The 21,678-nt window shown below is 41.3% G+C and overlaps 1 protein-coding gene across 2 annotated transcripts in view; it reads right to left on the bottom strand.

Moving 5' to 3' along the window:
• hmga1a (high mobility group AT-hook 1a) overlaps positions 1 to 4,992 on the bottom strand; it is a 5,087-nt gene extending 95 nt beyond the window's left edge. Inside the window, exons 1-5 of one of the 2 annotated variants that reach the window (XM_029436059.1) lie at positions 4,857 to 4,992; positions 3,762 to 3,877; positions 2,656 to 2,736; positions 1,609 to 1,665; positions 1 to 773 (exon numbers count right to left, since the gene is read on the bottom strand). The exon at positions 1 to 773 is cut by the window's left edge and continues 95 nt beyond it. In XM_029436059.1, the coding sequence (XP_029291919.1) occupies positions 702 to 773; positions 1,609 to 1,665; positions 2,656 to 2,736; positions 3,762 to 3,857 (306 nt within the window). In that variant the 5' untranslated portion in view covers positions 3,858 to 3,877; positions 4,857 to 4,992 and the 3' untranslated portion in view covers positions 1 to 701. Of the gene's footprint in view, positions 774 to 1,608; positions 1,666 to 2,655; positions 2,737 to 3,761; positions 3,878 to 4,622; positions 4,773 to 4,856 lie in introns of those variants that run through there. The other variant, XM_029436060.1, reaches the window with a different exon arrangement.
• Positions 4,993 to 21,678: the final 16,686 nt, after the last annotated feature.

The following is a 21,678-nucleotide window of genomic DNA, read 5'->3' as shown; positions in this document are numbered from 1 at the left end:
AAGTTTGAGAAGCATGACTATATCTAAACTGTCCTACAGGATGGGATAAAGACTATTCCGCTCTACTGGTGGGTTGGGGAGAAATCACTTCTGCAGATTAGAAATAGTGGGGGGTGGGGGGGGGGGGACGACAAACAAACAAACACTTCTACCATCTGTTACCTATTCTCATCCTAAACGCTGAAGCTCAACTCCATCTATAATACGATGCAAGGGATAGGTTAACCACTTCAAAAACACACACACGCACGCACGCACGCACACACACAAAAGAAAAAGTAGGTAAAATTCACCTTTGTCCAGTACAAAACATGGAGAAAAATCTATACGCCCTACCATCTCAGATGCGGGTACAACACATACATAAGTAACATTAAGCGGAGAAGAGTCCTACAAACCATCTTCAGGGGAAAAACCAGGCTCCTCAGAGCACACTTTTGTCCAGTATAAAAGACTTGTGATAACAGGACATGTAGAGAAAAGGGCTGTTACCTTTCATGTAATTCTTAGATATATGCTTGAGCAAGGTCCATCGTTCTATCCAGTGCTGCTGCATGATATTTGTACTGTGTTAACCCTCCGTTTGGCAAAGAGGGCTTTGTCGTGAACAGTGGTCATGTGGTGGCACTGGTGTTGGAGATACAGCCCAGCTCTGGTTAACAGTAAGTCAGTATGTTGAGTGAGGTAGCATGCGTTGTGAATTACTGGTCGTCTTCTTCTTCCTCTTCCTCCTCTTCCTCCGATGATTCCTGGGAAGCTTTTTCTTCCTTCTCCTGTGACAAAATAAATAAATGAATCAAATGAATAAATCCTGTCAGACGTCGGCTACACCCACAGGGAAAATGCATCAACGTTCGACATGTGATTCATGTCACAACGAGACTGTTTTTACTTGTAATAACCCCCAAACACCAACATTACAAAAATAAATGTTATAATAAATCTCTTTGATAAACCACCGTGGCATGAAGAACACCCAGGGGAAGGGTGAGCCATCTGTAGTGAAGTGATTCATAAGAGTGGTGAGTCACAATGAGGCATCCTGCTTTTGCATTCCCTCCCCACTCTCACTAGTGCCCAACATGTTCATTCATAAAAATGGTTAGGAGGGTAACTTTGGGTCATTCCTTTCTGTGACTAATTCAATCCAGACTTTCAAGAGTACGCCCTAACCACTCATGCACATGACAGAATGTTACTACAAGACCGCAATTTCTTCCAGGATTAAACATGCTTTCTTTGAGCCGCCGTGCACGGTCTGACAACCCGTTTTGCAGTTACAGAAAAGAAAGCCGACAGTTGCGCAACATTTGGATTAGGAACACCTTAAGGAGAGAAGTGCCGTGTAAGTTGCCTTTTTAACACGAGCAGGTAGAGACTTCATTTGACTGGAGACGCTTCTCTAAATGAATATGCGGTGTTTGGCGCAAAAAGCTGTGATGAGTAAAGATTACTCATCTGAGGGGAAGGAGGCAGGCAGGCAGGCAGGGGGAATTAGAAAAATGCAATTTCACCCTGCAGACAGTCATACCAATCATAATTCAATTTGGGCAAGAAGGGTTTAAACAGATGTGAGTACTGTTACGCTGTTAGTCAAGAGACTCTTACCTCCTTCTTGGGTCTTCCCCTGCGTTTTCCCCCTACAGCCGGGGCTGCCACTGCCTTCTGTGAATGAAGGAAAACAGCACATTGTTAACAGCGCCATGGGTGGGACGAGGGAGTGCATTTAGTTGCTCAGTGACCTGCTGCTCAGCTCAGTTAAAGGGGATCGATGCAAAACACCAACAAACAAAAAACAATCCAAATCTCCAGAGTTCTGCTTCTCGCTGCCTGCAGGTGGCAGTATTAACTGTGTAATGATACAGATGGAAAGGGGGGGCATTGGGTTCATTGGCTATTATCTGGAAGGCCGACAGGAACTGCACACAGGGCACTCCAGTTCGCTGGCCACCTGGTCTGAGGCTCAGAGACAGCTGGTGGAACTGAGCAGACACAAACCCTCTGCAGCCCGCCCCTCGCTGTTAAACCTATATCATACATGCATGTGCATTTTACTCGCAGTCTCTCCCTTTCCCATACATAGCAGTGAAGACTGAGCACACGGGGGAGCTGGAGGGTTGGGGCGAGGGAGAAAAAAAAAAATCAGTTGTTGCTATGGAGACGACAGGCAGAGAAGAACTAGGGCTGTGTGCTGGGTGGGGGCGGAGGGGTGCTTAGTGTCAGCTTGGAAACAGTCTTGCGGCCTCTGCACCTGCACCGCACTGTGCATGACAAGCTGCAGGAAGCTGGAGGACAGGAAGTACAGAGTGAGCATCACTCAAAAAAAAAAAGTACGGCAGTAAACCAAGGTCTTCACAATGGGAAACCAAAGCCAGGCTATTTCTGACTCCAGGGAGGGGGCAGCTAAATTGCAGCCAACAAATATATCACAAGTAACAGCAGGATGTCCTTTTTGGAGTTAGCTACCGTTTCAGTGTTCATCAACCAAAAGAAATGATTGCAAGAGGAGATGGGACGGTGAATGCAGTGTCAGGCTTCCTCGTGACGCTGTGTACGTCTTTTTTTTTGTTTTTGCACGGACGCCAGTCGGGATCAGGGTGCATGTTAGCCGTTGCTGAAACCGCGACTAGTCGCCTGCAAACAGCAGTGACTTACTTTGCCCTTGATGACAGTCTTGTTTTTGCTGCCCTTCGGCCGTCCTCTGGACCTCTTTGGAGCAGGGGACCCGCTTGGTTCCTGACGATTAAGAAATAACATTTTTGTGTCAGGTATATTTTTGAACAACATTTTACACGTTAAAAATTAAAACAGTAAAACTATATAATAATAATTGGAGAGGAGTCTTTTTACAAAATCATACACGAGTGGATACACTCCTACATGCAAGACTAGTACAGATAGAGTTCCCTTTTCAAGGTCAGTGCAACGGACATGAACTTCAAAGAGGGACAGGTGCTCCGAGCCACAGGTCTCCATGGTCTGACATGGAAACGCTTTAAATTGTTCATAAAGACAAAACAAGCATTGGTTCACAAATAGTACCCAGATTTAAACATGCTACTTAGAAGCTGTAACGAAAACAGCCACACTGTGGGGTAGAAAGAGGAATTAACACTGGAGGGGGGGGGATTACCGGAGACTCCAAAATGCAAGGTAAATTCAGTATCTTGTTCGTGTGATAATTTGCGGTTGTAAGTTATGCCAAGGTGGGGCTTTCTCCTATTGCATTATGAGCGTGTTTACAACCGCAGCTCATAGCAACCGAGCAATTCAATACTAAAACACACAGCGCTGAGTGACAGCTATACGAGCCATTCTGTGCTTCCACCCGGCTATGTCATCCATTACATGACGAGCAGGGGTGGGTCATGAAGGGGGTGAATACTGGTTTAAAGGTGTTGGGTTACAGGTTGCTTACAAACCGGTGAGGCACACGGGAAGTTTGTTGTAGACTTCTACGCTTACATCAATAAGGGGTGAGCAAATGGTCACAGGGGCTTGTTGCAGCCATATCTTGATTGACTAAGGGCTCAGTAGAATAGCAAGGGCTTATGTTATAGATATGCATGAGCATCTTACCTGTAATAACATCTACCTGAGCATCAACAGATGTGATCTAAGGGCTTGTTTTGTTTCCGTTCTTCCTTCTTTTAATGCATAGGTCTACTCGTGTTGCGTGGTAGGTTGGTGGCATCATGAAATACAACCCGGATACAATAACAATTTCCCAACAAATATGAGAATAAGTTGCCACTACTCACGTCAGAGGTCTTTTCCTGGGGCTTCTTGCGGGGTCTTCCACGCCCCCTCTTCTGTGTTGCCTCATCTTTAGGTGAGACTGTCCCCTTGTCACTCATGTTCTCTTTGCTTTTCAGACCTATGAAATAAAAAAATCACACTGCTTAGACTTGCTGCAAGACGAGGTATCAAGTTCACACACACACACACACACACATTCAGCACAGAAAACACAATGGCTGTTAAACTCACTGACCGCAACAACAAACCAAAAATGACCGGGCACACCACACATACTGGTAACGCGTTTAACTCAATTAATCCGCACTTATTTCCAGGTCTATTTCTGTCTCATCTGCGCTCCATTGCCCAGCCGACTGTGCAACACAAACAAGGGATTGACACGAAACCGGCTCGCATATTATTGCTCGGACTCTGTAGGCGTGTAGGAGGCCGAATAAATCTGCAAAAACCTGAACTCAACGCTCCCTCCGCGTCGATGTTAAGAGGCCCTTTGCTGTGGTTAGTTGTTGTGGCCAATAATCAGGCCTGAGCGTGGAACTATCCCACAGCGTGTGTACACGCCGGGGCCGTGGACATATCCACCGACACATACACTGACTGCTGTGTGCTCGGTGGGATCCAGCCTGCATGGACACTTTTTTGTTGTTGTTGTATTATAGCACAGAAAATGTAAGCGAGCAGGGTGCGTTGGGTTCGCTTTACGGAGGCGAAAACCCGGATAAGAGTAACAAAAGACGGCTTCACGTTTAAAAGCACGCAGTCTTCTCTCGTCAGAGCTCCAACTCCCCCCCAAAAAAATGCATTAAAATAAGATTAAGATGTGTTATCGTGCATGCAAAGTTACAGTTTCTTGCACTCACCTTCGCTCGGCTATAGCCTCTGCTCTGAATTTAAGACGAAAGGTTTCCTTTAAGCCCGGCTGGTTGTACCCGGTTAAAAAGCCTTACACAGATCTACAGGCTACAGCTTTTATTCGTCAGACAGCACACACAGCCCGCCCCTTTCAAATCCCAGCGCGTGCAGCGTTAAATAAACCTATGAATGAGAAACGACGAGGACAGAGCCTAAAAACATTTAAGATTTTAAATTCTTACCAGCAGGTTGAGAAGTTTGTTCCTTCAACGTCCTATAAATAGCACGTGTGTCTTGTCTCCTGTAGATAATGGGGAAAAGGCGCCAGCCAGGAGGAGTTTTCAAGCAATTTAAAGAGCCGCCCTCATGGGAGGGCGGAGATATGATAAATGGACCACCGACAGCACTGGAGGAGCCCCCGCCTCCACCCCCCCCCACTCCTTCATCCTTCTTATTCACCTGGTTTAATTAACAAAACACCAAAAAAAGCATGTGTAAAAGTTGCACGATATACTTTCAGCAATAGAATAAATTATAATTATTAAATTAAAACTGTGTCTCACATATTGCATGCACGTGCTCAACAGTACATACCACAGTCTCTCCAGTGATGGTGAGTAAACTATTCCTCCCCCAATTTAAACACAAACCGGTTTAAGGATCAGAGAGTATTATGTTCCTCTTATCTTCCACAGATCGGATCCTTTACTTGAGTAAAAGTAGCAAGATCTCAATTTGAAACCACTCCATTGCAGAAAGTCCTGTCAAAATGTTGAATAAAATGTAAGTCAGATCATTTGTACTTAAAAGTATCGAGTTATTTTACTAAATGCAGGAAAATGGCCCATGTGAGTGTTAAACTATATAATATTATTTGGATATCAATTAAGATTTTACTGATGTAGTAGGTCACGGAGGAGCTAATTTTAGTATGCTTCATTAACTGCTGGGTACTAGTTTAATCTAATAATGCATCATGTTATGAAGTGATCGGATGTTTGGGAAGTTAAATCTTAATTTGTAAAGTAACTGGTAGATACAGCTGCCAGATGACTAAAAAGTACAATATTTCTCTAATGTACTAATGTAGTACAGTAGAAGTATAGAGTAGCATATACTGTATATATATATACGCATTTATATATATTTATATTTGTAGAATTTGATAACTTGTTCTCAGAAATTATAGATTTGTATTTGTAATGCTGTTGTTTCTAGGACTAAATCTTTTATTTAACAGCTTTAAATGTTATATTCATGATTTTATTTCTGTCTTTTGACACCGATTTGTGTCATATTTGTCTTATTTTACTTCACAGTCTTTAAAAACAGGATTTTAAAGCTTAATAAGGCTTTTTTTTAAAGTAAAATAACAATAAAAAGGATTATTTAAAAAGTACTCAGTCACAGTTACTGACTCAAGAAAAAATAACATTTGGGATATATTTTCAATACTGTGAAAGGTTGAGAGGAGGGTAAAGTTCAAGTATGTTTTGGTCACTCCGTTCTTTGCTAAATGTTTCATTCAAATGGCTGCAATGCCCCCCATTTGTCTGGAGATCTTCTATTCTTTAATAGACACTATTTGACCTGGTGTGGTACACATTATTTCAGTAAAAGTTCATTAAAAGTCACAAAAAATATCCACTTAATTTCCCTCATATTATATGTCACTATAAAGTTAATTCCTGAGTATAAGTGAATTTAAGTTCCCCTACACTATAGGACATATTGTTTAAGACTCTGGGTTAATTAATAAGTGAAATAAATGATCTACTTCTCTCACTCATATAGGTGAACCCTTGATGTGGTTCCCACTCCGTGTCGATGTAACCATTTTGCATTAGAAATGGCTAAACTTTGGTTATTGCATGGGTGTGGTGGATAATATAGAGGAGACAAGGTAAAGGTATAGAGACACTCTAAACTCCCTCATCAAAACACCTACTGGTACTTTCACACAGAGTGTCTGATGTAAATGAGCTGCCCATCTGGAGTTGATGGCTCCTCTACTACGCAATTGAAAACAGATACTGAGAATGACCTGAAAGTGGTAGAAACGGACCATTTGCCGTCATCTGTGCGTATTTCACCTCTCTGTCTGTTGTTTTGGGACTTATCTCAAACAAAAACATTAAATTAGTTTGTCAGCCCAAAACCTTTGTCATGTGCAGATAGCTGACAGTTATCAATATACTATATGTTGATGAGAAGACTGGGAGTTTGCTGAAAAGAGGATTGGATAGGGCATGAATGGAATGAGCGTTTTTCTCAATGAGTCCAATGTTCTGCTCAGCATGTGCTTGCCTTGCATGCCACCCCCTTCCCTCCCCATTTCTCACTCTATTCACTTCCTTCCTCTCTATCTTCCACAACTACTTTAGCCCCATCCCCCACACCCTCACACATCTCTGCCATACCCAGCCCCCTCAGTATGTGGATGGAGACAGGGAAATAGGTCCACTCTGTGTGAGTGTGTGTGTGTGTGTGTGTGTGTGTGTGTGTGTGAGAGGAATGTTGTCCTTCACCACTGGCACCACCTGGAGACCAATGAGGGGACTGGATATTGGACTGATTGGAGATGATGCAAAACAAATGTTAGCTTTTTAAAAATGTAGTTGGTTATATAAATTGCAAAATCAGTGCAGAGACTGGAAACTGCTGACAGAGCAGAATTGGGTTTTTTCCTGTCATGTATCAAAAGGGCATACTTTTTCATATTAACGTCAAAGGTTTGTAATGCTCTCCTGCAGCGTTTCTTTTTCATTCTGATGATCCTTGACCAGCAAATGCTGCAAAGAACTGTATATTATCACGGTGCAGATACAGGACATGTCAGCAGTTTGAATACAATACGCTTTTGTCTGTCATTCTCAAGGGCAGAATCATTTCACAAGATGGCATTGAACTTCCTAGAAAATGGTCGTCTCATCTTATATCTTATCACTTAGTGATGATCGTCTCTTTGGGTCTTGGATTTTGAGGAAGGAGATTCATTCTGATATCATTTATATCAAAATAATCGAATAGATTTACACCAGTTAGTGCATTTAAACTGGGTTTATGCTAAATCAGGAAATATCTTCTTATCACAGCCCTGAATGACCAGATTTGAACCTGTGGCAAAAAAAATCCCACAAAACAAACCGGTGAGTCAGTTTGAATTTAAATGCTAATCAAATCTTCCAAGAGACAAACACTTCCACATCAGACGGCCTCTTCAGAGCCGTCTCCTCGCTCGTGAACTCTGCAGCAGCTCAGGGCAGACAGAATCCTATTAACCATCAGGGGGGTCTTGGCCCACTTTGGCATGCTCACCCTTCCCCCCACCTACGTCCTCCTGTCCTCCTCCTCCCCCCCCTTCTCCTCCTATATGCTCATCCGTCTTCCCCTCCACAACGCTCTCTAGCTCATTCTCGCAATCCATTTTTAGGTGCTGTGTAAACCGCAGGAGTGCTGCAGCCAAACCAACTAACAGATGTGGACAAAACATCCTATTCCTGCCTTTGCCTGGGTTTCCCCCCTGCTTGTGCCGCTGTTGGCCCTGGATGAGCCTGAACATGACTAACACACACATACACACACGCCACACACATCCTCCCTCCAAAGAGGAGATGAAGGATTATAAAAAGGAGCAGGAGAGAGAAAATCCGTCGGGAGGGGAGAGGAAAAGTGTGGGAGCAGTTGAAAGGCAAGGTGGGCGGAGATGGGAATATGTGTGTGGGTGTCTTTTATACTTCAACGAGGGGGCGGATGGAGGTTAGAGGGCGGAGGATTGGGCCTGTCTGAATTAGTCCGCTCATGAGTAGTATCTGACTCACACAAACACAGGAAGTAGCACGTGCTGCTTGTTTAGTGAACACAGCCCTGTATTTATGTGATACTCCTATAGGCAGGGAATAATAGGAGCTCTTACACTACTTAATTCACCTCCGTGTGTCGGTCACTGAGTCAACGCTCCACTCTCCGTTTCAAATAGTTTCATATCCACATCCTGACCTTTTTGGACTGAGATCCAGCGGGTGCATCAGTCATACTGTGACTCAAGCTTGTGAAATTTGTACGGGCGAAAACAGTGCCATATTTGAAACTTCCTTTGGCAACAACTGCCTTTACATGCCAATCTCTTTTATGTGTTTTATATTTATTATGGTATGCTGTTTAATGACAACCATACGTTTTGAGAACACTCCGTTCATTAAATCATTTTTTACACACATTTGATCATATCCAGTGCAATCCATCATGCATAGTAATGTGAAGAATCATGCATACAGTGCTGCTTTTGCATTACAAAATATTAAAAAACACTCTTTCTTAAGGATTGTTACCATAAAATCTTTTAACCCCTGAAGGCAAACTCTCTTTGCTTGGAGCCTCCTCAGGGAGGTCAGAGGTCAGGGTCAGCTTCAGTGCAGCACCTCTTAAGCTGACAACTATTATGTGATGACACATTTTTACTGCGACAGCTTTTTAAAATGTCATTTTTGACATTGCAAACACAATTTTGTTTTGCAAGCCCTAAATTCGAACTATTTATGTACCTGTAGATGTATAGTAAGTATCTGTAATCATGGTTAATATGGGGCAGTCTGCTGTTTTAACCAATAGGTGGCAGACAGAGATTACCAAATAACACTGAGGCCGACAGCATGTGGCATCTCTGAGAAACAACACCATCTTGTGGTGATACTTGGACATGAACAGTACTTACTGATTTCTTACTGCTTATTTTACACGTCAGAGAGGTATAGCTCCTCGCTCCACCACCATGGACAGAGTTTCTCTGGAGACATGCATCTCTGGTGAAGTGTTAATGTTCATAACTCTCCACATGTTTCACTTAAACTCTGGTTGTTAAGTAGTCTCATGGCAGAGAAGCACATTACTGATTATGTCCAGCAGAGGGTAGTGTTACTCTGAGAAAATCCATTTCCGCACAGAGTCCTCACCTGAGTCTGAGTTGTAGCAGGTATGCCGTCACTGTGAAATAAAGACAATGCGGTAAACATGAGTCAATGACGCAGTCATCTCGAAATCATCGTGACAATGTGGTTCCAAGACAATCCATCCACTCAAAACACTACCATAACATCTCTATAAGGTTGAAGAACCCATTGAAAAGGTGTTATTATGCAATTAAGGATATTCCTAGGATCACAGTTTTGCAGGAACCCCCCCCCCATTTCCTCATTAGTCCACATTCTGCAGTGTGATTTAAAGCCTGCCCTACAGAAATGGCAATCAGAAGAAGCTGAATTAAGCTACTACTTAATGCAACTGACCCTCATCAGGTGTGAATCCAACTAAAGTAGAGAAAGCAAAGGAGCTCTGTCACCCTGACAGATGAGTGTGTATTCAGAGCGGTTGGGAGGAGTAACAGACGAGAGTCACCTTGGCGATGGTGCATCTGGAGTTTTAGAATTCACACTCTCCCTTTTCTGTCTTACCTGATTGATCAAAAGGGAAGGGGCCCGCCTGCCCATTTCGGGACTGTCAAATCCCCGCGTGGCAGCTGCAGTCCCCGGAGAAAGCGACGAGCCTGGGCTGCATCTGTGCTGGCTACTTATAGAGGAGATCTGGGCTCAGTTTTTATCCCTGTTTTAAAAAAAATAAATTCCATTGGAAATGGAGAGCAGATTCTCTCTGCAGAGTGCTGATGTGATGACCACAACAACAAATAAGAGCCAGGCTTTACAATTGGGGATGAAAGGTTTACAAACTCTTCTACAAATCAGGAGCTAGGCTCAGCTGCAGAGTTGAGTCACTTCTAAATTCGTCTTATTGATTGAATTTTGACTGTCATTCCCCGGTCAGGCAAATTGGAAAGAGGGCACTCTCGCCTTTTGACCAGAGTGAACAGAAGTGCGGCTAGAAAGGGACATTTTGAAAGTCCCAGAAATACCTTGATTCTACACAATCTACTCACATTTACATTTACAGAGGCAATCCAGAGATTTAGTATTTCCAGTCATAAAGTTTGGGGACTCACAGGATAAGAAATGATGGACAGAATTGAAGCAGCAGAGAAAGTTACAGAGGTCTGGTACACTCCACACCCCCAGATTATTTTTATTTTCAGACTTGCAGTCCTCAATCGCAACCGACGCTGACTGAAGTAGCAACTTATCAGACTTTATGCAGCTCCATCTGTGGCCACAAATACATACTTTTTCATATTCGCAGGAGGACTTTCCAAGACCTGTAAATAGACTTTGTGTAAAATTGGTGTAAAATTCCTCATTACATCACATGCTGTAAACAACAAATCAATTTGTTTGTCCCTTTTCACTGTCTAGACAGGTAAGAAAAGAGATAACGGCAGGTTTTTAGATAAACAGATTGAATTTGGAGCCTGCAATCCAGCTGTTGTAGCTGGGAAGCTCCACGGTGGTGTCTGGAGTAATATCAGTTGACAGATTCTCTCTCCGACACCAGGATGTCCGTCTCTGGCCTTGACCACATCACAGTGTTCGGTATCCTGTGGAAGCGGGTGTCAGATAGCAGCCTATTGATGAATGATTAGAGTTGCTGAAGATGGACTGTGGCGCTGCCTTCCTCGGGGGTCTAGGTGAGACGGATGGGCTCATTTGTAATGCAGAGGGGGCCCCACAGCTGCATTAACTATTAAAGTGTGGTTATCTCAGGGTAATGGCACGCCTGCAGCACTGAAACACTACAGCAAGAGAAGCTGTAATCCTAATGTTGATGTATGGGCTCTGCTTCTGTAAATTATCTTTTCTCCAAACTGATGGATTACATGTGACACGTCACACGTGTATAAACAGGGAAATACATTCAAACTATGTACTCTGGCAATAAACTATTTATTGTATTATAGATTCCTGGAATTATGGGAGCAATAATAACACAGTTTATTTAAATATTTACACTTGTTGGGTTCAAAATAAGTGTTTAAACCTTAATGTCAAATGCTATCGGCTGTTGCTTTTAGTTTGCTAAACGATTCAATTCAGACAGTTGGTTAGTCCACATGTAAAGGACTTCTTTGTCTTAACACACACTTAACTCTGTGGGATTAATAATCCTGACCTCAGATAAAACAGTGTAACAAAGCTCAGCACAGAGGCTCCTCTTGCCAACAAGCCTGAATTGATATAGTTCCACCGGCCTGCCTCACAGCCCGGCCAGTAAATAAAACAAAGACCCATGAAGTGGCAGTAAACGTGTAAGGGGCTTCACCTTTAGTTGGCACGGGTGTTTGTGTTCACTCGCAAACAGGCAGTGTACGGAAGTTCACTTGTTAAACTTTCGATGGATTCTCAATAACCTTTTCTGTTCTCCTGCTTTTAGCGGTATAAGTCTTGAATACAGAGAGAAGGGGGAAAATTGATTCCACTGTACCTATCCTTTTCTCATTTTGTCACCCTGAAGCCCGTCTTGTAAATGTGCCCTCAGTGTCGATCGGCCTGAGGGATGGAGGAGCACGGGGAGTAGCCGAGTGCAGAAGTGAGCCATCCATCCTTGGTACCTGGAAGGAGGGGGGGGGGGGGGGGTGCGGTGTTCCACCTGCCTGCTGAATAAATCATCGCTTAGTCCATTCTGCAGCTGCAGTCCAATTAACCAAAGGGGACCCTGTGAATGCAGTTAGGTAGTATGATTAATTACACAGTGCTGACAATACACGCCAAAGCTCACAATATCCCAAAGGGCAAACACCGAGCACAACGTTACTTTGCTGATTTTTCGCTTCCTTTTGAAGGATTGTTCACTTTGAATGTAAAATGTTTATTATTAGAAGTTTTGAAATTTCGCTCACACACAGCAACTAATTAAATCGGTTTCCATGGAAGTGGTTAGAGCCTCTCTCACACACACACACACACACACACACACACACACACACACACACACAAACACACACGTGCACATATCTCAGACATACATGAATCACGTCCACTTGACGTAAACATTAGGCAACTACATATAATTATCAGCTGTGAAGATTTCTACCTCTCAGATGCCTGTAATAGTAATTTAGGGTGCAATTATTTCCTTTTACATGACCCGTGACAAAGCTCTTAGTCCTGCTACTCCAGCTCATTTAAATAGTGCCTTTAATTGAACATAAAAAGGCAGAGGAGAAGGTGGAAGGGAAAGGTTAATGGGACTGACACAAAGGGCAGACGGCAGAGGAAGTCTAGCCTTAAGTGTCACAACCTGCTTTCATCACAGCCCATACAAGGAGCCAATTAGGCCCGGTAGTAATTAAGCCAACTCCAGAAGCCGGGCTCTGGCCTTCGCTTTCTCTGGGATTACAGCCCTCTCCAAGACAACTGCTAGTAATGACCACCATTCTTCTATCAATGATATGCCCACACGTTGACATTTGACTGCTGCCACATCCAATAGAAAGGTCACAGAAGATGTAACAAATGAGAATAGAGGAAAGGAGAGACAAGGAAGTAATTAGAGGAGGGTTTGGTCAATTGGAGAAAGACTGTCCAGCCATCGTTTTCTCTTTATCAATCTCCATTCAAGATGCTGCAGCACAGAAAACAACAAACCATCTCTTTCTATACACAGCATGTGTGGCCTTGTTTCAGCAACAGCAACAGAGAAAAAGGGGTAAACACGGGTGTGACAGTTTCCAACCAACTTCCAAGTTCAAAAGTTACATTCAGTTTCAAAGCTAAAAGTTCTTTGTTTAAGGTGTTCATTTGAGAAAAAGCAGAGTCTGTATGTGCCTTCCAGATGGCTGGGAATTAGTTGGACTTTGTAATGACTTTCATTAGAACAGCAAAACAAATAGCCGAAGTCGGGTTTTCTTCCCAGAAGAACATGTAGCATGGTAAGTAAAAACAAACAGACAATTCACACAGAGATTATATTGAATTAAGTTCACAAACAGAGCATGTTTATAGGATTTAAAGAGCATATTCCTTTAATATCATGTTTGACCTACTGGATTTACCATTAGTTTGCTTTACCGGGGTGATTATTTATGTTTACGAGCCTGTATGACTTTGTGTTTGTTAGCAGAGTCTGTATACTTCTCGACCGATGACATACAGTATATGTTAACAAGATAGATGAGAAGATTGACTCTTTATGTTTGTACAGTTAACATGAAGCTAGCAGCCATTGTTTTCCTGTGAGCAGTGAGACGCTGCAGGGCAGAAAGAGGAGAGAGACATTGGACAGTCTTGTCTAATGTTCAAGGGGATGGAAACCGGTTACAGCGGTGAAAACCTTTCGTGAGCGCAGGTTTAGAATCTGTCCTGGATGCTTAAGACAGTCAATAGGGAAGTACAGCACGTCCTTTTAATGGAGCTGCTATTGAAGCTAGATGACATTTTCTTTTTCTTCTTTTTTTTCTCCAACCATTAATGCTTATTGCTAAACACAAGCTGGTGAACGTAGAAGTGTATCCCTGCTTCTATTTATACTACATAAAAGAACAGCTGGGCTAATTAGAGTTTGGAAACACACACTAACCTAAAACAAAACACACACTTAATAAATAATATACAAATGATATAAAGGCATATGGGGATCTGAGAGGGTCTTCAAAGCAATTCACTATTTGATATTTTATCAGGGGGAAAAAGAGAAGGTTATAATGTTATTATACGTTTGTATTCATTTGCAATTTACTGAACTACATAAACAAAAAGAAATACACCTATGCATTTTTAGTTTTACATATTTAATTCAGATGGACATAGATACTAGATAGACAGATACACACTAGCAGATGCCCTGATGACATTTTTAAGGTTTCTATTATTTCATACATTATTCATTTGTGTCATCTTGCAACATTTAGGAATACACACATGGACACGTACCTCCAATGAGTTCAAGTGAGAACCAGTTCGAGCACTCTTTAAGTCCTTTTCTGTTACTAATCGGCTGTTATGAAAATAAGGTGGATAAATATTTTCTTCTGTCTCACACAGTTTGCAGTTTTATCGGGTGTATACCAAACACATTTGAGCTGTTTTTAATCCTCATAGAAGCAGCTGTGGCAAGAACACAAACTGAGTTATCCTCCAAACTGCAACTGTAAATGCTGTTTAGTTTTGATGGGCTGGGGAGGAATATAACAACCAAAAGCAATTATGATAAGCTGGAATTCACAATGTACTTTTTTTGAATGTTCAGACCAAGCCATAACTCTATTTAAATTTCGTCTTTGTGACCATGAGGGTACATCTTTGCACGATTACAGGGTGCTGCGTGCAAATGCTACAGCAGCACATACACATTTGCATTCTGACAGAAGCTAAATCTATGTATATTTTGCTAATATAACTTCAAAAGGCTTTTTTCTGTAGCTGGCTATTGATAATCCTGTTGAATAAACAACATTTTCATGTGTAAATATTTTCATGGGTTCATCTTAGGCAGCATTCTCTCCCACATGATACAGGTTCATCTGCTATAAAATGCATTGTAGTTGTGTTCAGACTGCAGCTGCTTCTGAGGATTAAAACCAAACATGACTTATCCCGCGCGCTGTGATTGTAAAGGCTGTTTGGTGGCTTTTTCCAGATAGGGTGTCTCAATGTATAACAATGATTCTTGGCTGCAGCTGCAAACATTTCTCTGAATTGGATTACGTTCACACAATGTATGGCAGGCAGAATTCCCATCCTAGATAAACTGTGGCAATGAATAAAGGAGCAAACGGAGAAAAGCACATCTCTGAGGGCAGAAGTGACAATTTATTTAAAAATAAAATCAGAAGTCTTGCAAGCTCACTGTTTTTAAGAGTGCACTGTGTACTGAGCATAGAATTCATTTATCAAACGAATTTAATATTTAGGGAAATGTGCTTTTCTGTCAATTTCTGCCCTCCTCGTCGTACAAGTCAGTTAAATGTGAAGCTGTACTTAGCTTAGCATAAACACTGGGAACAGGGGCTCTCTTTGATACTTTGCTTTTTGCACGGATTAAACAAAATGATGTATAAAATGTTAATCAGTGAGCGTCAGAGGTGCTGGTAGGTGAACGGTGTTACTTTAAGAGAAAGACAGGGCAGAGCTAGCTGCTTTCCTCTATTTCCAGTCTTTATGCTAAGCTAAGCTAAGCTAACCAGTTGCTGGCTATAGCTTCACATTTAACAAAGCGGCATCAAAGTTCTCTCAACAAAAAAAAAGCATATTTCCCAAAATGTGGAGTTATTCTTTAGGCAGAAAAAACACACAAGATAAACTCACATAATAACTTCAAAACTTTGACACTGCATTAAATTTGTAGGCTACGTGGTCGCCAGGATTCTTATCAATGATTTATCCGGGTCCTTGCTCAGGTCTTGTCTGATTCACAGGCCAGACCTGAATGTAGGAACTTCATTTCAGCCAAGGTTTATCACTGTTTATTTTCTTGAGGCTTTTCTGAAACATTAAAATTCATTAAAACAGTTGGAAGCAGCCTCTCCGAAGCAAAGCGGTTGATATGTGAGAAAGGATCAAAGCAAATGTTAAGCTTCCTACTCAGATCCACAAATTACCAGAATGTATAATTTAAAGTACATCTTGTTAATGCCCATTATGCTTTGCACTTTAGCCTCACAGCTTTTCGGTCCCTAGAAGAGATAAAGCATTTTAGTTTGGTCCTTGTTGCTCATCATTTGCATGACGTCTACACGATATCAGGATTAAGAATTCTGCTTATGGCAGAAAAACAGCACACAATTGTGAGAAGTACCCACGACGGTCTCCAAGGCTATGAATCACCTCAAAACCAAATATACTGTGAGATATTGGCCGTTTGTCCAAACTGAAATATGTCTTGCTGCCAAAAACTCTACCAGCATGCAGTACTGTAGATTTAGCAGGTAAAGCGTGTGTGTTTATCGTACGCTGCTCAAGTAAAGGATTTAAAACACTGATCATGGTCCATCTTTTGGAATGTTTTTTTAGTGTATGTGCATCTTGTACTTCTTGGCGGCGGACAACATTTGAAACGAGTGCTCATACAACGCTGTTGTGTGATTAATTGGTGACCTCAATCCCTGTGAAGTCCTTTGAGATGTACTGTACTTCTGACGAATGGCAACAGGAAGATACTTGACTTAACATTATTTAATGCAAGCTGGGTGAGAGACGTGAATTACACTTTTAATTAACAATTAAACTAAACCAAATAAACCATCTTTAAACCCGTGTTGAATCACAAACACAGGAACTAGTATTGATGATGCCATGACAGGTTAAATAATACTATTACTTAAGGCAAAAAGTTGTTGAATATTCACGCCAGGTTACAGTAAACGTTCTTCTACACCACTAATACAGTCGCAGTCTGAATGGTGTGATGCTGACCACCAAAGATTTCCCTCACGTTCAGCTCCAGATTGTCAACTTTCATCTACAACAGCCCGAAAGTTGAACAGAGGCCTTAAGTGTTATTTTGCTCCCAGGTTCCAAAGGTTGGACAAACTTCTCTAATGCCACACTTGATGGAAATCACTTGTGATGGTAGGCTATGCATTATTTGTAAAGCTTGAATGGCTTTTGCTTTTTGTTACTCTGCTGGATTTTGTCAATAATTATGCACACAAAAAAAAGGGGCAATAATAATAATAAAAGAAAATGTCGATTGTTCCTGCTGAAACAATAAACATTAAAGAAAAAAAGTGCTGTGTTAGAATAAAGTGTACAAGCACTTACATCAACGCTATTAAAAGTCCACATCTATGAGACCAGGGAGGTTACTGTACTGTTAACTAACGCGTAATGCTGTAAAGGCCTCCTGTAGTTACATTTACATCTGTAGAGAGCTGCAGTGTTGCCAGGCAGGACAGTGGGCCAGACAGATCCATGGCCCGACGCCCAGAACTCTGCTGCCCGGTCCCGGAGCTCAAACTGCCTGTCCCGACCTGCTCCTAATGTAACCTCTACCAACACTTCCCAAAGTGTGAACAACTCTGTGCACGTGTCTGTGTGTCAAGTGTGTGAGACAACTTTTCTAACTTTTTCATCGCCGTGGCGTCTCATTAATTCCTTGTTGATGTTTGGGTTATGTAACGTGTAGCACATTTCTGATCCATCTGTGATTACTGCGAAGTGCGATTCGCAGATGGATACTCTCATCTGCTGTTAGCACAGTGTTGCCTAACTGCCAGCTTTGTTTACAAAGTGATTTAGTGGATTTAAGGAGGGTTTATTTCCAGTCTTGAATGTGTCACTTTCACCCTTCTATGCAAGGGCGGTATATGTGTGAACACACGTCTAAAGATAGTACGGAGACGATACATGTACATCTGTATGTTAATGTAGGATGTGTTAAAAAGAAACATTTCTCACCTACTTCAGCAACTGCTCTTTTTTATTTGAACAATATATACTTTTATTTAGGCTCCTTCTGATGTGTTAATCATAAAGAATGCATTGCGTCTAGGTTTTTCTGTAAAGCATGCTTTGAGTTTATGATTTATTAAAGAACCTCACAAACCTCTCATTCTGAACACCATGGCACACACACACCTGTCATATTTATTGAAAAGCTGAATATTGTTGGACATCCTCTATCCAACACATATTTGCCGGGGTGTGCTGAGGTGCAGCCTTGTTAGCTTGGTTCCTCGCCACCCAGCAGGATATAGATAACAGCCTGAACAACAACAGCATCTCATCTGCTCTGTAAAAGAGCCACGGTAAAAACAATACACCTCATCCAGTAATTACCTGCTTTATTCCAAAGGCATACCAGAGCAGAATTCATTTTTGATTTATTTTTGTTATTCGGCTTTTAAATAGGAGCGTGACTCTGCATTTTACCGACACTGAATCACTCTCCGGGTCCTGAGTCTGTCACTGCGGCACCAGAGGAGAGCTAATCAGATCCTGATGCCCACCACAATTTGGATGGATGATGGTTAGTGGTAGAGCAGAATAATTCATGGAACCCAAAGCTCGTGAATGTCCAAGGTGATAATATGTAGACCTTTATTTCAACCCAGATTACTTATTAATCCTGGCGTGACCCGCTTCAATTGAATAATCAAGACTGTGGACCATCAAGGTTTTACATTTAGTTTTTTGAAATTCATAAAACATTGTTCTGATAAACACTATTATGCATTCCAGTCTCAATTTCTGTTTTTGTGACTCATTATATTTTTAAAGTGAGAACGCGCTTTGGGGGAAAGAAATGCACTTAGTCTGTAATTGTTCCGGTCAAAAGGTGAGGAATGTTTTTTTTTTTTTTTACTCATTCTCAGATATAACAATCATATATAATTAAGAATAGTTTATTCTTTCAGCATTTGTTTTCAAGATGTGACTTTTTGTGATTGTATCTATGCGAGTTTAAATCAGTGTTATAGTCTGGCTGAACACTATGAACATTAAATATTCATGTGTTACCTTGTGAACAACATGGGACAAGCTATTTATCAATGATTTAAGAAAAATAACGGACGACAACCTTTCTATATTTGACAGTTTCTCATGAATTTTGCACTAACAAGCTCGGGGAAAAACACAAGACTATCCAAAGTTGTTTATCACAGTGTTTTTCCTCAAGAATGCAAGCACATACAGTAACTAGATGTTCCACATAGTGGGATGTGTGTGCTTTAATGGCTTTGTAGGACACATGTAGACAAGCAAGCTGTCTTTTCTTTTACTATCTAAGTACCTTTTTCAAAATAGCTCACAGGGTGTGTGTTTTTGCATCATTTAATAACATTGCTGGGAGAGGAGGCAAAAATCAAATCCTACATGAAAACCAAACTTTATCCATCTAGTACATTAGGCACACACATACCATAACATTTGGATGGAAATGAGAACAGAAGTTGTAGACGAGGACTCCTGCATAGATGCACTGCACGTAAGAATAACAACCACTCTTAGACACCTGCAATGTCTCATACCTGCTGATTGTTACAAATTGCTAAGCATCTGCATGTCACAGATTCAGAGCTCCCCTGTGTCTTTGTTTAAAAAGATGTGAAGATTTAACGCAATGCATCTTTATAACGACTGATAATGGTATTTGATATGTTGGCACTCATCTTTAATAAGGCACCCTTTATGAAGGTTTTATAAGCTGTAACATATGGTTAATATACCATTTACTGGTGCTTTATAGATCAGTTATATAAGCCATTAATAAAAACAACTTTCAGATTGCCAGATTGGGAAATAACGTCCAGTTGTAGTGGTTACAGCAGAATTGATGGATTATTAAACAAATAGGAGCCAGGTGTAAGTATTAACAGATTACAACATATATAACTACTATGTTACTTAATGGAAACACATAGCTGTGGTGTAATCTAATATTCCTTTAAAGCAGGAAACACTGAACAACAGCATGGGAATGTTCTACCTTGAACATGTAATGAAAACATCTCTTTTGATAAACATTTCACCTTCACTGTTCTCTCTACATCTTTATTATCTTAAGTGTGGATCGCAGATCAGCGTCATTGATATGGAAACGAGTGGAAACAATGGAAAACAATTTAATTATCCATCAACGCTGCAGTTACACATGTTAATGTCTGACTTTCAGTGATCTTTATTTCATAAATATAAGTATAAATTATTAGGTTGTATAGTGTCGTCTTACAGCAGACGATCACTTCTGCAGTTACACATTTTAATAAAGTCATAAATAAAGGCTCACAGCTGTCTCTCTTTTACTCATCTTCAATAATAAATATAAATTATTAGGCTATAGAGCTGTCATACAGTCATCCATCAAGTCTGCTGTTGTAATGCTGTTAATAAATTGATTTTGGTCCAGATGTCCTGCAGCAGTCCATCGGAAGAGTTTTCCTGATGACTTGAAATGTCACACTGGAGAGGGATTTTTAACAACCTGGCAACCTGAAAGTTACTTTTAATGATATTTTATAATTGATCTATTAAGTATTAATACATTAGGTATCAACTATCAATAAAGCCTCTATAGTTTCAGTTAATTAACTTTGTCTTGACTGAAAGTGGTGCAGATATTTCAATTTAACTTTATTTCAGACACATATCTAATATTTAAATGTATGTAAAAATACATAATGTGACATTGTTTCATCTTTCAACCCAGATTAATAAAGAGCAGCTTGAAACAAAGCAGCTGGGTCGACTCTGTTCATTCATTGCGGGAAAATAACGATGCAACTGATTAGACTGATGAATCAATATCTGCAATCAGCGCGGCAATGATCAACATATGCAAACAAATTACCCGAGGGATGATCCGAGGTAATCAGTGATCGGTGAACAGTACATAAACGTCGAGAGTGACAGGTGTGTGCCTGCGATTGAACTGTGTGCATGCGTAACATGCAATTTCTGCTGCAGAACTTTAAAGACCCCTAAGTATTCACAGGTAGCGAGGAGCAGCTGCAGTGCACATAAAGATGCGCTAGTCGGCGCCTTAAGAATGAAATTCAATACTTGTGTGTTGTACAGTGAATGTGGAGCACACTGCACTCAGAGGACATAAACCTGGAGAAGAGCCCTCCCTGCACGGTTTGTTTAACTTAGAGAATCCTTAAACCTCCACTAACAGTATTCCTACACATGAAACAACACACACACACACACACACACACACACACACACACACACACACACACACACGGTGTTATAACCGCCCAGTGAGGCGGAGATGCGTCAGTGCGTTACTGTAGATAATTTATTGCATAGTAATTCATCCTAAATGCACAATATCAGGAGCAGTGAGAGCCAACTGCACCACCAGCACTCCCAGAAGCACACACACCTGCACCTGAACACCTGCAGGTTGTGATGACACGCTCTTTCAAATGCCTGAGCTTCTTCATCCACTGCATGTATGTAACAAATGGCACAACTCTTAAAATGACTTGTCAGCTGCTTTAAACCGGCCTTCCACATCAATCCACGTTTTTAAACTGGAAATCTCCATCTTTTTTTTGTGTCTTATTCCAAGTAAAGATGCATCCGCCTCAACCTCGAGTTTATTGATGTGTTTAAAGTCATCTTATTTCGTTGTGTGATTTTTTTCAATCATCAGTTTTACGCAGTCATTTCCTGTCCCCCTTTTCTGTTGTTGTGGAATGCGTTACCAGCAGTGTCAGTGCTAGTCAAAGCTCGC

The sequence above is a fragment of the Cottoperca gobio genome, chromosome 7 (assembly GCF_900634415.1).
Source record: "Cottoperca gobio chromosome 7, fCotGob3.1, whole genome shotgun sequence".
Lineage (NCBI taxonomy): Eukaryota > Metazoa > Chordata > Actinopteri > Perciformes > Bovichtidae > Cottoperca > Cottoperca gobio.
Note: the sequence above shows the minus strand (reverse complement) of the source record. Positions and strands in the feature narration are given on the sequence as shown.